Source organism: Oncorhynchus clarkii, chromosome 1, assembly GCF_045791955.1.
Source record: "Oncorhynchus clarkii lewisi isolate Uvic-CL-2024 chromosome 1, UVic_Ocla_1.0, whole genome shotgun sequence".
NCBI lineage: Eukaryota > Metazoa > Chordata > Actinopteri > Salmoniformes > Salmonidae > Oncorhynchus > Oncorhynchus clarkii.
Genome location: NC_092147.1, coordinates 71,217,111 through 71,233,010, shown reverse-complemented (window position 1 = coordinate 71,233,010; position 15,900 = coordinate 71,217,111). Strand labels below are relative to the sequence as shown.

Genomic DNA, 15,900 nt, shown 5'->3' with positions numbered 1-15,900 from the left:
ATGTGTGTGTGCAGAATGTCTCTTAAAATGAGACCTTTAGCAAGACCTTAGGATCCCAAGGAGTCGGTTGGTTTTATTGCATCTCTCTGTGTGTGTGTGTGTGTGTGTGTGTGTGTGTGTGTGTGTGTGTGTGTAGTAATGTCAAATGCCTGCTTTGAGAAGAATATTCTCCAGCAGGGAGGAAGAACAATGGCTTGTATTGCTCTGTTAATGGTCCCCTGTTGAGATTAGAGCACACACTGCAGCAGAAGGGCAGCAAGACACACACACACACACACACACACACACACACACTCACACACACACAATAACCACATCAGCTTTAAAGTCAGCACAGTCAAGAGACACATGTTGACTACAAAGCCAAAGAGAAAAGAGAACACCATATTTCATCTGGTGGTTACATTTGTTCCAGGGTGTTTGTGTGTTTGTTTTCTGACATTCTTCGTCTGGGACTCTTCCCTCTCGTGTGGCGTCCCAGAGTTAGAAGAGAATATCAGAGATGGTTCCGATCACTGTCCCACCCCTGGAATTCTGTATTCATAGTAAACATAGCTTAGTCATGCTGAAATTCCTAAATGCCATAGGCTGTAACGTTCCTCAGCTTGCTAATGAAGCCTACTGTTGAAGTTGGTATAGGCATATACACACACCACGGCAAAGCTGCTTATAGATGTATCGACATATCTGGCAGGCCAGGGCAAATCCTAAAAAGCTCAATTGTGAAGTCAGGCGGTATGCATCGAGTTAACTTGGTCAAATAGGGAAAGGGGTACAAGAGCCAAAAACATAAGGAGTGCATTGTGCAGCCAGTAAGCAGGAAAGTGAACATATTTGGAAGAACACATAGATTGTCGCCAGTGGTGGAAAAACTACGCAATTGTCATACTTTAGTAAAAGTAAAGATACGTAATAGAAAATGACTCAAGTAAAAGTGAAAGTCACCCAGAAAAATATTACGAGAGTAAAAGTATTTGGTTTTAAATAAACTTAAGTGTCAAAAGTAAATGTAATTGCTCAAATATACTTAAGTATCAAAAGTAAAAGTATAAATCATTTAAAATTCCTTATATTAACTAAACCAGATGGGATCAATTTATACACAGTATATATATATTTTTTTTATGGATGTTCTCTTGATAAGTGTGTGAATTGGACCCTATTGCTGTCCTGCTAAGCATTTAAAAATGTAACTAGTAATTTTGTGTGTCAGGGAAATTGTATGGGGTAATTTTCTTTTAAAAAATGTAGTGAAAAGTAAAAGTAGTCAAAAATATAAATAGTAAAGTAAAGTACAGAAAAAAAACTACTTAAGTAGTACTTTAAAGTATTTTTACTTTAGTACTTTACACCACTGCTTGTCGTAATATACTGGACAATATGTAAAGTGTTGCTCCCATGTTTCATGAGCTGAAATAAAATATCACTTAAATGTTCCACATGCACAAAAAGCTTATTTCTCGCAAATTTTGTGCACAAATGTGTTTACATCCCTGTTAGTGAGCATTTCTATTTTTCCAAGATAATCCACCTGACAGGTGTGGCATATCAAGTAGCTGATTAAACAGCATTACACAGGTGCACCTTGACAGAAAAGGCCACTCTGAAATGTGCACAACACAATGTCACAGATGTCTCATGTTTTGAAGGGAGCGTGCAATTGGTAAGCTGACTGCAGGAATGTTCACCAGAGCTGTTGACATACAATTTAATGTTCCTTTCTCTACCATAAGCTGCCTCCAATGTTGTTTTATAGAATTTGTCAGTAAGTCTAAACAGCCAGACCACTTGTAACCACACCAGCCAAGGACCTCAACATCCAGCTTCTTCAACTGCGGGACCATCTGAAACCAGTCACCCGGATAGCTGATGAAACTGTGGGTTTGTACAACCAAAGAATGACTGCACAAACAGTCAGAAACCGTCTCAGGGAAGCTCATCTGCATGCTTGTCGTTCTCACCAGGGTCTTGACCTGACTTAGTTCGACGTCGTAACCGACATCAGTGGGCAAATGCTCACCTTCGATGGCCATTGGCACGCTGGAGAAGTGTGCTTTCACGGATGAATCTTGGGTTCAACTGTACCGGGCACATGGCAGACAGCGTGTATGGCGTCATATGGGCGAGTGGTTTCCTGATGTCAACGTTGTGATCAGAGTCCCCCACGGTGGTGTTGGGGTATGGGTATGGGCAAGCATAAGCTATGGACAATAAACACAATTGCATTTTACCAATGACAATTTGAATGCACAGAGGTACCGTGAAGAGATCCTGAGGCCCATTGCCGTGCCATTCAGCCGCTGCCATCACCTCATGTTTCAACATGAAAATGCATGTCCCCATGTCGCAAGGATCTGTACACAATTTCTGGAAGCTGAAAATGTCCCAGTTCTTCCATGGCCCGCATACTCACCAGACATGTCACCCATTGAACATGTTTGGGATGCTCTGAATCGACGTGTAAGACAGTGAGAAAAATAAGACATAGAGAGATACAACGAAAGGCAGGTGGGGGCAGACACACCAGAGGGAAGGACAGAGAAAGAGGAATGGCAGAGGGAGATGGGAGGACATATACCTCTCTTGCTCCCCCCCTCCGTGCGCACACACACACACACACACACACACACACACACACACACACACACACACACACACACACACACACACACACAATCAGGAGTGTTGGACCAAGTGTATAGAGAATGATGTACAAGTGAAAATCAATACAAACAGAGAATATCAGGGGGAGTGGAGGCTAGCTTGGAACATACGTTTAACTATTCTACAGGAGGGAAAAACGTACAGAGAACTAAAACCAAACTGCAATAAGGGTCAACAACCAATTCAATCAACAGATTTGGATTCCTTTTCTGAGAAGATTGAGCCCACATGTGCTTAGTAAAGATATACTGTATATTCTGCAGCAAGACACTATAGCTGAGAGAGAAAAGGGTCAAAATGAGTCCCCAACAGTCCTAAGTAGACTGAGCGTGAGGGTGCGACAGCATGGTGTGTCATGGGTAACATGATACTCTGATGACTTGACACTCTTTACAGATCATCAGTATCTCTGTAACCAGAGGCCTGGGTATCTACCAGGACTGCATGTCCAATTCAATGTCACCAAAGGTATTTACAGGGCTATGCTGAACATCACATTGATGCACCTCCAGTGTAGCTTGGAGCGATCCTGAGAGTGAAGCCACTTAGTGGTAGATGCATGGGAAATGTAGCCTATACTTGAGACAATCATGCAATAACCAGGAAAAAAGCATTAGGTTACAATTGTCTGAAATAGAGGGACATACTTTAAGAACAAGAAGGACATCTTTCAGGAACAATGATCTCAACATCATGGTCTTTCCACAATTAGGATCACATACAGTGTCTTCAGAAAGTATTCGCACCCCTTTACTTTTTCCACATTTTGTTGTGTTACAGCCTGAATTTAAAATAGATTACATTGAGATTTTGTGTCACTGGCATACACACAATGCCCCATAATGTCGAAGTGGAATTGGCCAGCAGCATACCTAAGCAGGTTTGGACTTAGTTGGTCCCTGGAAGGGAGACCAGATGCTGCTTTAAGTGGTGTTGGAGGGCCAGTAGGAGGCACTCTTTCCTCTGGTCTGAAAACAATATCTCAATACCCCAGGGCAGTGATTGGGGACATTGCCCTGTGTAAGGTGAAGTCTTCCTAAATATCCAATCTGTCCCTCATAACATCATGGCCACCTCATCATCCCCAGATTCTAATTGGCTCATTCATCCCTGTAACTATTCCCCGGGTCATTGCTGTAAATGAGAATGTGTTCTCAGTCAACTTGCCTGGTAAATTAAGGGTTAAATAAAGTAAGTATGTTTTGAGAAACTTTTACAAATGAATTAAAACGAAATGCTGAAATGTAAGTATTTTTGTTACTATATTATTGACTGTATGTTTGTTTATTCCATGTGTAACTCTGTGTTGTTGTGTGTCGAACTGCTTTGCTTTATCATGGCCAGGTTGCAGTTGTAAATGAGAACTTGTTCTCAACTAGCCTACCTGGTTAAATAAAGGTGAAATAAAACATTTAAAAATAAATAAAATAAGCAAATATTCAACCCCTTTGTTATGGCAAGCCTAAACAAGTTCAGGAGTAAAAATGTGCTTAACAAAGTCACATAATAAGTTGCATGGACTCCCTTTGTGTGCTATAACGGTGTTTAACATGATTTTTGAATGACTACCTCATCTCTGTACCCCACATATACAATTATCTGTAAGGTCCCTCAGTCGAGCAGTGAATTTCAAACATAGATTCAACCACAAACACCAGGGAGGTTTTCCAATGCCTCGCAAAGGGAACCTATTGGTAGATGGAAAAAAACAATACATTCAATATCCCTTTGAGCATTGTTAAGCTATTAATTACACTGTGGATAAGTCACTACAGAGATACAGGCATCCTTCCTAACTCGGTTACCGGAGAGGAAATAAACCGCTCAGGGATTTCACCATCAGGCCAATTGTGACTAAAATAGTTACAGAGTTGAATGGCTGTAATAGGAGAAAACTGAGGACGGATCAACAACATTGTAGTTTCTCCACTTTACCTAAGTGGCAGAGTGAAAAGAAGGAAGACTGTAGGGAACACAAATATTCAAAAACACACATCCTGTTTACAATAAGGCACTGTAAAACTGCTAAAAATGTGGCAAAGAAATTAACACTATTTCCTTAATACAAAACTTTATGTTTGGGGCAAATATAAGAACACATTGATACAGAGTGTATCACTCTTCATATTTTCAAGCATGGTCGTGGCTGCATCATGTTATGGGTATGCTTGTCATCGGCAAGGGAGTTTCTTGGGGGGATAAAAATAAATGGAATAGAGGTAAGCGTAGGCAAAAACCTAGAGTAAATCCTGGTTCAGTCTGCTTTCCAACAGACACTGGGTGTCACAACTTCCGTCAAGTCAGCTCCTCTCCTTGTTCGGGCGGCGTTTGGGGGTCGACGTCACCGGCTTTCTAGCCATCGCCGCTTCATTCTTCAATTTTCCATTGGTTTTGTCTTGTTCCATTCACACCTGGTTTCCCCAATCACCCTACATGTATTTATTCCTCTGTTCCCCCTCATGTCTTTGTGTGAAACTATTTGTGTGTTACATGTTGTACGCACTAGGCTAAGCTTTTGTTATTTTCCATGTGTTTTCACTAAGCTTATTTGTATTGCTATACAGTTATGTTGTGTGATATTTGTGCGCGCTATACACTTTGCCTTGTTGGCTTAAGGAGGTTTTTGACGCAGCTGCGCCCATCTGTATATCTCTCCTGCCGTAATAAAGTGTGTGCCTGTTCACAATGCTCTGCTCTCCTGCAGCTGACTTCACCACAAGTACGCACACGTCTGACACCGGGAGACAACTTTACCATTCAGCAGGGCAATAACCTAAAACACAAGGCCAAATATATACTGGAGTTGCTTACCAAGATGACGTTGAATGTTGTTGAGTGGCCTAGTTACATTTTTGACTTAAATTGACTTGAAAATCTATCGCAGGACATGAAAATGTCTGTTTAAGCAATAATCAACAACCAACTTGACAGAGCTTGAAGAATTAAGAAAATAACGCGCAAATGTTTTACAAACCAGGTGTGCAAATCTCTTAGAGACTTACCCAGAAAGACTCACAGCTATCATTTCTGCCAAAGGTGATTATAACATGTATTGACTCAGGGGTGTGAATAATTATGTGAATGAGATATTTCTGTATTCATTTTTCAATACATTTGCTAAAATTTCTAAAAACATGTTTTCTCTTCGTCATTATGGGGTATTGTGTATAGATGGGTTTCTGACGGCCCAGAAGGAAGGGACACCAACCTGATCAACAAGCACTGCAGTAACTCGATCTACAGTTGGTACCTCCAGACAATGCATAGCATTAGTGAAATAGACATCTAATAATAATTCATTCAACAACAAACGTCTATCCACAATTAGGATTACCAAAGCAGATCAACGAGCACCGAAGCATCTAGACTAATGTTTAATTAGCCATCTCACAAACCATAGAGAGGGGAACATTGCTTTAATGGATATATCTCTTTTGTTCACAGTCAAATTAGTCGAAGTATAGGAGGAAAAACAGAAAATGTTAAAGACACAGTATTCCATCAGTAATTGGTAATCAAGGCACTATACACTCCAGGAGCTTAGTCCAAGGACAATCTAAATATTCTAATTAGAACCTCGGGGTAATTTGCTTTCATTTGAGGAGATAATATCCTGCACTAATCAACATGCCGATTCCCCCTTAAGCTACAAAACTTCAATTAATAAATGTTTATCGTTTTTCCTCTCAAAAGAACTGGGCTCAGAGATGGACGGAGGCACAACTAACCTGTTTTAGATGTGATGTGGTTGTTTTTGTGCAAGATCTTACTTTGTTCCATGACTGGGATATAAAAGCTGCAAAATATTTCAAGGTATTTTCAGAAGAAGCAGGCTTACAGAAATAGACAGTGCCTTAATTCTTTACAGGACATTTCAATCAGCACTGAATTACCAGAGCACTCAGACAAGGCACCACTGAGATAATGCTGCCCACTGACATTTTATTTTCAGAATGTTTTTTTTAGCTGCCTATGAAATCAGTGCCCTCTGCATTTTCACAACTTCATCTGAAAAAAGTAACTAAATCAAATAGCCACGGCTCACTCAAAGTTCTTAAAACACATTTTAGCTGATGGGGAATTCAGTTTGTTCATAATTATTTGATGGGAGTTGTTCCCATAATAACCCATCGTCTCACAACTAACTAGTAATGCATGCATAAACACAATCCAATCCATATTGATATTATCAGAATAACTAAGACATTCTTCTCCAGCCACAGACAGTCTCTTCCCATCAGACACAGAGAATGAAAGGAGAGAACACTACTCCTGTAGATGAATGGCTTTCTTCCAGGCAGTTTCACACCAGGTCCTTCATCTCATAAAACCTTTAATACCTCCTTATGCACTCATAAATACTACTGCCCTTTAAATAAATATTAAGCCTTGATGACGGAGAGCAATTGTCTGAGAGTCCCTTTCCAATGTCACCTCTCTCTCTCAAGGCGAGAGCTGAGGAATCTTGAACCAATCCAGATCCCTCGCCTTACCTCACCTTTCCAAGCAGTGAGAAGATTGGAAGATTGCCCTACCGCAGTGTCACTGATCATCGTCATCAGCTTAAAACACTCCAAGGTCAAAGGTTACATTTATGGCCCTGCCAATCCCTGTTGTGGCAGGCATGATGCCTAGATGAGGGACTGAAGACTGAACTGAACAGGGACTTCTTAATTTCCCAGGGGGCTTAGTGTAATCTGCTTGCATAGAGTGGCATCCAGAAGGGCAGCAGGGAACCCTGGTCTGGGGCCAGCAATAGCTGGCTGGTGAAGAGCTGAGAGTGACAGGGAAGGCATTTGTTCAACGCTACCCATTGCCAGTTAAAGGAAAAATCTACCCAAAACCATTCATTCCTATAATTTGCAGTGTTAAGTTACACTTATATGTGAGAAAAATATTTTTGGGTGAACAAATGTTTCATTTTGTCATCATAATAAGGTTGGTGGCAAATGTGAATATCGTTGTGGAAATCTGTTGCAGCTCAAGTCAACTACAAAACCCACAATGCAATGCTCTCTCTGTGGGCTGGCCAGCTAGCCAGGTAGTTATCTAGCAAACGTAGCTACACACAATAATACCAAAGTCAATATCAGCATGTGAAGTAGTTAGTTAACTGTAAACAAACTGCACTAAACAAACTACACTATCAATTTAGGAGTCAACAATTTCACCATGTTCAACCTGCAGATCGAGTGGAATTTGACATTTGCAACAGCACCATGCAATGCAGCCTGGACTGAAGAGGAAAACAAATAGGAAAAATGTGGTGGACCCTCTTAACGTGCACATTTCTCGAGGTAGGAATATCACAAAAAATATGATCAATGGTTCATTCAAGAGAAGCCTTTATGACATCAGCCAGTATTGAAATCTGACATATACTGTATGACAGATGTTTTTTTCTATCTAAAATTCAGATTCCTAATAACTTCCAGTGTAGTGAGAGCAGCTTTATTGCTAAGCTATATCACAATGGTTGAATTTCTGCCTGCTTGAACGGCAGTAGTATCAGATACACATAAAAACATAAAATGACCCCAGGAATCGATAGAACATCGCTCAGAGATTAACAAAAACAATATAACATTCAAAATGACCTTAGAGAGCTTTTTATGTCTCTATTTTGGTTTGCTCAGGGTGTGATTTGGGTGGGCATTCTATGTTCATTTTTCTATGTTTTGTATTTCTTTGTTTTGGCCGGGTATGGTTCTCAATCAGGGACAGCTGTCTATCGTTGTCTCTGATTGGGATCCATACTTAGGTAGCCTTTTCCCACCTGTGTTTTGTGGGTAGTTGTTTTCTGTTTTGTGTCTGCACCAGACAGAACTGTTTCGTTTTGTTCCATTTTGTTATTTTGTCTCAGGGTTCAGTTTAAATAAATGATCATGAACACGTAGCACGCTGCGCTTTGGTCCACTCCTTCTTCATGCAACGACAAGCGTTACAGGGAGGTCACGGCAATGGCAACCACAAAACAGTCAAAACAAAACTGCACTATAGCAGTGCTGGATTTATTCATGATAGATATATGGTGCATTCAGAAATTATTCAGACCCCTTCCCTTTTTCCGTAATTTGTTAAACACACAATACCCCATAACGACAAAGCAAAAACAGGTTTACTTTTTTTGTGCAAATATATTACAAATAATTCCATAAGTATACGTATATACACTGTACTCTATACCATCTACTGCATCTTGCCATCTTGATGTAATACATGTATCATTAGCCACTTTAAACAATGCCAATTTTATATTTTTACATACCCTACATTTCTCATCTCATATGTATATACTGTACTCGATACCATCTACTGCATATTGCCTATGCCGTTCTGTGCCATCACTCATTCATATATTTTTATGTACATATTCTTTCATTCCTTTACATTGTGGGTATAAGTTAGTTGTTGTGGAATTGTTAGGTTAGATTACTCGTTGGTTATTACTGCATTGTCAGAACAAGAAGAACAAGCATTTCGCTACACTCGCATTAACATCTGCTAACCATGTGGACAAAACAAATAACATTTGGAGTTTGGAGTTTGCCAAAAGGCACCTAAAGGACTCAGACCATCATGCTCTGGGGTTGTTTGTTAGGATCGAGGGAAAGATGAGCGGAGCAAAGTACAGAGAGATCCTTGAAGAAAACCTGCTCCAGAGCGCTTAGGCGAAGGTTCACCTTCCAATAGGACAACGACCCTAAGCACACAGCCAAAATAATGCAGGAGTGGCTTCGGGACAAGTCTCTGAATGTCTTTGAGTGGCCCAGCTATAGCCCAGGCTTGAACCTGATCGAACATAACTGGAGAGACCTGAAAATAGCTGTGCAGCGACGCTCCCCATCCAACCTGACAGAGCTTGAGAGGATCTGCAGAGAAGAATGGGAGAAACTCCCCAAATACAGGTGTGCCAAGCGTGTAGCTTCATACCCAAGAAGGCTTGAGGATGTAATCGCTGCTAAAGGTGCTTCACAAAGTAAAGGGTCTGAATACTTATGTAAATGTGATATTTCATTTTGATATTTTTTTTAATACATTTGCAACAATTTCTAAAAACCTTTTTTTGCTTTGTCATGATGGGTTATTGTGTGTATATTGCTGAGAATTATATTTTTTTAATCAATTTTTAAATAACAGAATCTGAAACTAAAAAAAAGTGGAAAAGTTAAGGGGTCTGAATATTTTCAGAATGCACTGTAACTCAGGCAGCTACCGCTCACCTTATTCCCTGTGAGCTCTAAAGACAGCATCAGGTAGAGCCACTCAATTTTCAAGCATAGTGGTGGCTGCATTATGTTATGAGTATGCCTGTCATCGTTAAGGACTGGGGTGTTTTTCAGGATAAAAAATAAACGATATAGCTAAGCACAGCTAAAATCCCAAAGGAAAACCTGTTTCAGTCTGCTTTCCACCAGACACTGGGAGATGAATTTACCTTTCAGCAGGACAATAACCTAAAACACAAGGCCAAACATACACTAGAGTTGCTTACCAAGAAGACAGTGAATGTTCCCGAGTGGTCGAGTTATAGTATGGACTTAAATCTACTTGAAAATCTATGGCAAGACCTTAAAATGATTGTCTAGCAATCACCAACAACCAATTTGACAGTCTGATTTTTTTTTAAAGAATAATGGGCAAATGCTGTACAAGCCAGGTGTGGAAAGCTCTTAGGGACTTACCCAGAAAGACTTACCAAGAAAGAAGAGCCTACAAAGTATTGACTCAAGGGTGTGAATGCTTATGTAAATTAGATATTTCTGGATTTCATTTTAAATACATTTTACAGAAATGTCTAAAAACATGTTTTCACTTTGTCATTATGGGGTATTGTGAGTAGATGGGTGAGAAAAATACATATTTAATCAATTTTGAACTAGGACTGTAACAACAAAATGTGGAATAAGTCAATGGGTATGAATACTTTTTGAAGGCACAGTAGATCGGCGCACAGGTGTATCAATAGACTCTTAAGGATTAAAGGTCTTACTCACATCGGTTACGGAGAGCGTGATCACACAGTCGACCGGAAAAGCTGGTGCTCTCACCGATTGTTCAGTGTTGCCTGCCTCAATTTATATGAATTTGAGAATGTTTACATTTCTCCAGCCCCATCCCATAGCTGTTTACCAAAGAAGTGGTGGGGTTCCCGCTTTATTGTTTTAACTGCAGATTGACCCTTTTATACCACATTTCCATTTTACTCATTTAGCAGACGCTCGTATCCAGCGTGACTTACAGCAGCCGTTAGGGTTAAGTGCCTTGCTGAAGGGCACATCGACAGATTCTTTACCTTACAGGTCCTCAGGTGGGTTTAGAAAACAGTTACAGAGAGGATTGCTCAGATCATATACAACCATTCTCCTTCACTTGAGGGAAAAAAGCTAGATCGATGTTAAAAAAGGACATTGCTTCGAGTGTTGCAATCACACTCCCATTGAACTGCTCGGAGTTGATCCTGCACATGGACCAGTTGAGCTCCAGGAGAGGCCAAGTTCAGGCTCAGCCAAGCCCAGCAAAACCCCATCCTCCTGGGCCACACCGAGCCTGATTACAGCCTGCTGGCTGCCAGATTAAAACATACATCCACACAGCCGCTCCACTGCCCCCACAGCTAGAGGCTGCTACTGCTAGACAGAGTCTGCGCATCTGGCCTCTAATCAAACAATCCCCAAAATAGAGAAACAATTTCAGACAGAGACAAGGGAGGGGAGAGAGAGAGAGAGAGAGAGAGAGAGAGAGAGAGAGAGAGAGAGAGAGAGAGAGAGAGAGAGAGAGAGAGAGAGAGAGGAAGGGGATGAGAGAGAAGGTTAGATGGAGTCTGAAGAGAGGACACATCCCAGCAAACCATTAATATTCCCAGAATATTCGCTAAGATTCCCTATTAAGTTCTAGTAAAGGATTTATCTAACTTTAGTTGTCCAGGTAATCAAATAACACAATGTACCAGTAATGTTTTTAAAACATACTGCCGGAAACAAAATGTGAGAGTGAAGTTCTGGAAAGGTTCTTGCAACATCAGGCAAAGGTTTTGTACAAACATTGTATAATCATAAGTACAACCGGACAGTTTTTGTATTATGATAACATTTGCTGCAACCAAATTAATGTTTTGAGAACTTTCACAGAACCAATTTTGGTTAGCTGGGATGGCTGTCAACATACACACACAATTATTTAATGAGAACAGGGCAACCATCAAAGCCTCAAGAGAGACATAATAAACATACTAGTGATGAAACCCTTCAAAGATAATAGCCGCTTGTCATTAGTACAGTGTATTACCACAGAAATAAGTCCATGTACACACACACACACACACACACACACACACACACACACACACACACACTAAACATCAGGAGATTTTGAGTGATTGTATTGAGAGGTAGAGAGAGGTATGATAAAGGTTTGTGCGTTGTCATCCAGATTGAGGCTTGACCTTTCATGATCCTTTCCTAAGCTATGGGGCCTGCTGATCGCTGATCCTCATAGAGACAGACAGTGGATGGACAGACAGGGGATATGCATGATGGGAATACTGCATTGTATAGCGCCATGCCACACTGTTCAGACAGACTCACAGTATTCAGACTGACTGTCAGAGATGTAAGACAGTTAAAGCATATGAGGCAAAGTGGAGATGAGAAGGTGAAGAAAGAGCTCTAGGAAAGAGAGGATGAAAGAAACATGAGGATGGGACACATACTGTAGAAAGAGGAGAAGAAAAAAAAACAGGAAAGAGAAACAAAGAGCTATGCGATACCTATTCTCTTATCTTTAATTGGTGTTTTCATGTCATTTCCATGTTTCGATATAGAAATTATTGTTGCATGTTTTTTGTATACTGTAACAACCTAGTTGTACCCTTGAATGCTGACAGACAGACAACAAACAGACAGTGAGACTATAGACAGGGAGATTTATGGTTGGAAATGGCCTAAGAAGGCCCGCTCAAACCAAGGTGACACTGAGAAAATAAGCACGCACATGCACAGTTGGGAACACACTCACGCACACACACACACACACACACACACACACACACACACACACACACACACACACACACACACACACACACACACACACACACACACACACACACACACACACACTCGAATGCACACATTCTCGTAAACAGACACTGTTCCCTCTCATGCTTCAACAAGCGTCCGTGTTTCCACGCAGTGATCCAATCAACTCTCACTTGTGATTGTTCTAACTACCTCTAATTCCTACCTGCTCCCTGTGTAATTATCCCGTCTGTATTCGTTCAAATTATAGGCTGCATCCCCAGTTATAATCAGTGGGCTGAAGCTCCACTGATACAGGAGCAGGTCACCGTACCGTGAGATAAATACAGAGACGGCACAAAGGCGAGGAGGACAAGTACAGGAAATATATAATCATGTGCCAGTCTGGTCACTTACATCCATATGGAGTAGATACATAAGAGATGTAAGTTTAAGTGCAACAACTCTGACTGAGGATACCGGTTCTAAAGCACTAGTTCAAAATAACATTAGCAACCACACTCTTCCATCAACTTTTATGTTACATCAAATTAAACGTTAAATACTTGACAATGGCAAGTGGAAATATGTAAAATTGTCAGACCTCAGCCTAGACTCAATTACCCACAGAGATTGAATGTGGTCAGAAGATACATTTTTTGTTTGTTTAGGCGAAGGCCAACTAGGCTTCTGCTAAGCCTGCTCAACATGTGGATGCAAGAAAAGCACAAACATACACATGGGCGTACGTAATACAAACACTCATTCAAATTACAGGCTACGACTGCACACACACAAACACATATGCGCATAACACACTTAAGTGCATACAGACAAAACAAACACTCCAACATGCACTCACACACAGACACACATAGGCTCTGAAAAAAAATGACTTATTTAAGCAGGAACTCACTTCCCCCCAAGGTGACAGGAGCTAATTAATGAGCTGATGTGAGTGCCAGCCAAAACTCTATAAAACTGTGAAAGATTGCAGCTTTAAAGGCATTACCTTCAGTGGTTTCTCCAAGGTAAGCCATGCATTAAAAGAAGACTAACTTTACAGAAACTGTAAAACGGTACAAATAAATCCATATTCCAGGGGTAATAAAAACTATGATATTTTAGGTCAGTACTCTCCTCACTCAACAGCGGCAGATGCTTGGCTGTTTATGCATCTAGACAGTTTCCACAAGGAACCCACAATGCTTTGCTTTCACCTTGAGGAGGCACTCCATTCCATTTTTGTACAATTATAATACTTTAGTAATACAGTAGCAAGGAAGGAAGGAAGGAAGGAAGGGAGGGAGGGAGGGAGGGAGGGAGGGAGGGAGGGAGGGAGGGAGGGAGAAATGAAGAAATTAAGGAAATAAGGACACTTCTTGAAGTAAAGTGACATATCCTGGGGCGGCAGGTAGCCTAGTGGTTAGAGTGTTGGGCCAGTAACTGAAAGGTTGCTGGTTTGAATCCCTGAGTTGACAAGGTAAAAATATGTCGTTCTGCTCCTGAACAAGGCCGTTAACCCACTGTTTCCCAGTAGGTCATCATTGTAAATGAGAATTTATTCTTAACGGACTTGCCTAGTTAAATAAAATAAAACATCTTTGGGACAAGTTAGAAACAGTATCACACTGGGGAAGTCAAGTATGGTTATGTCTTTAGTTATTGTACTTTACAGTTCATAATTTACTGACCGTCTCAGAAACATTTGAATGGAGTGTTACAAAGTATATATTTTCACTGTACAGTACATTACACTACAAGGAGCACCCTCTTCTCCAGCTAATTCAACTGTACTGACAGTAATGAGGGATGTATAAATATTTAACATAATGCCTTTTGAGTCATATTGATGACGAGGGAAAGGCTTGACACTAGGGAGCTTACTGTGAGTGCACCGTGATTAAGTATCATAGAGAATATCTATACATCCATCCAAGAAAGTAATTAGCTACCGCTCTGCTCTCCCTCGGCCCCCTGGCTTAACTCAGACAATTTGTCCTGGCCATTTGTCCTGACCCCCTCATCTTACCAGCCAATCTCTGGATTCTTTGTTATTATGCTTTTCGAAAAAGCTCACAGGCATACACTCCAGTGAAAAGGTCTACCTTAAACAGTATGCATGTTTTCACTCAGCACATATAATATTCTATATAATAGAATAGAATGGACACTTAATTGTCAATTTTACAATGGAAATTGATTGATTTGCTGTCACAATACCCAACTTCACACATCCCGTTAAGGCCTGTCCATCTACTGTACCTTCTGTTTTCTGGGCCCAGCTGTAGGTGGTCAGAGAGAGGAGCGCCATGCTTATCCCCAGCCATCTGAAGAGACATGGCCCCCGTCGCATCTTCTGTCAAATGTTATTGCCTGCCCACCTGGACGGGAGGAAGAGAGGGAAACTTCATTAAATGGCCAGAGATAACACATTTCAGCCCAGATGTTCTTGTCCAGCACACACCTGTTAGCTAAGACTGCTCATAATGGACGTACCTAATACTCATTCAAATTACAGGCTACGACCGCACGTGTACATAGGCTACACACACACGCAGGCAGACAACCAAAGACAGACACACATGCACAGAAATTGTACAGAACAGCCAAGGTTGTTACTGAGCCATTGTGGGACACATGTGCGTGTTGCTCACATTCTGTGTGTACGTTATCGTGTGTGAATTGGGTAGACATCACATTATCCCAACACAATAAATGCATCAACAATAAAGGTGCAAGTTGGAACCAAATAGGGTTCTTGATAGCGATGCCATATTGGACATTTTTTGGGATCACTGAGGAACCATAAATGGGATGGTTCTTTAAAGAGCCCTACCAACAAACAAAAAAATGCTAAAGCTCCAAAGATCCATTATTAGTTTCACAAAGATCCATTATTAGTTTCACAAGGATCCAGCATTAAAGGTTCTACAAAGATCCATTATTGGTTACACAAGGAAACAGCATAAATGTTTATAAATTAACCCTGGTCCTAACCATAATCCAACCCTTTGAAGCAAGCATTGATGGTTCTATGTAGATTTGGTTCTCCAATGGTTCTCTCAAATGGTGGTTCTTCAGGAATTTTAATTCAAATACATTCATTATTTAAACTGTATTGAAATAATAATCAATCATGACCAAATGTACCAATAGTTTATTATACAACCAAGCACAAAACAAAGTAGAATGTACAATTTCAAACAAAGTACCA

General features: G+C 40.7%; 1 protein-coding gene across 1 annotated transcript in view; it reads right to left on the bottom strand.

Moving 5' to 3' along the window:
* The window catches only part of LOC139411624 (protocadherin-15-like), a 269,777-nt gene that overhangs the window by 208,372 nt on the left and 45,505 nt on the right, over positions 1-15,900 (bottom strand). Inside the window, exon 2 of the mRNA XM_071158218.1 lies at positions 14,949-15,067. Within this exon, the coding sequence (XP_071014319.1) occupies positions 14,949-15,039 (91 nt within the window). The 5' untranslated portion in view covers positions 15,040-15,067. The remainder of the gene's footprint in view (positions 1-14,948; positions 15,068-15,900) is intronic.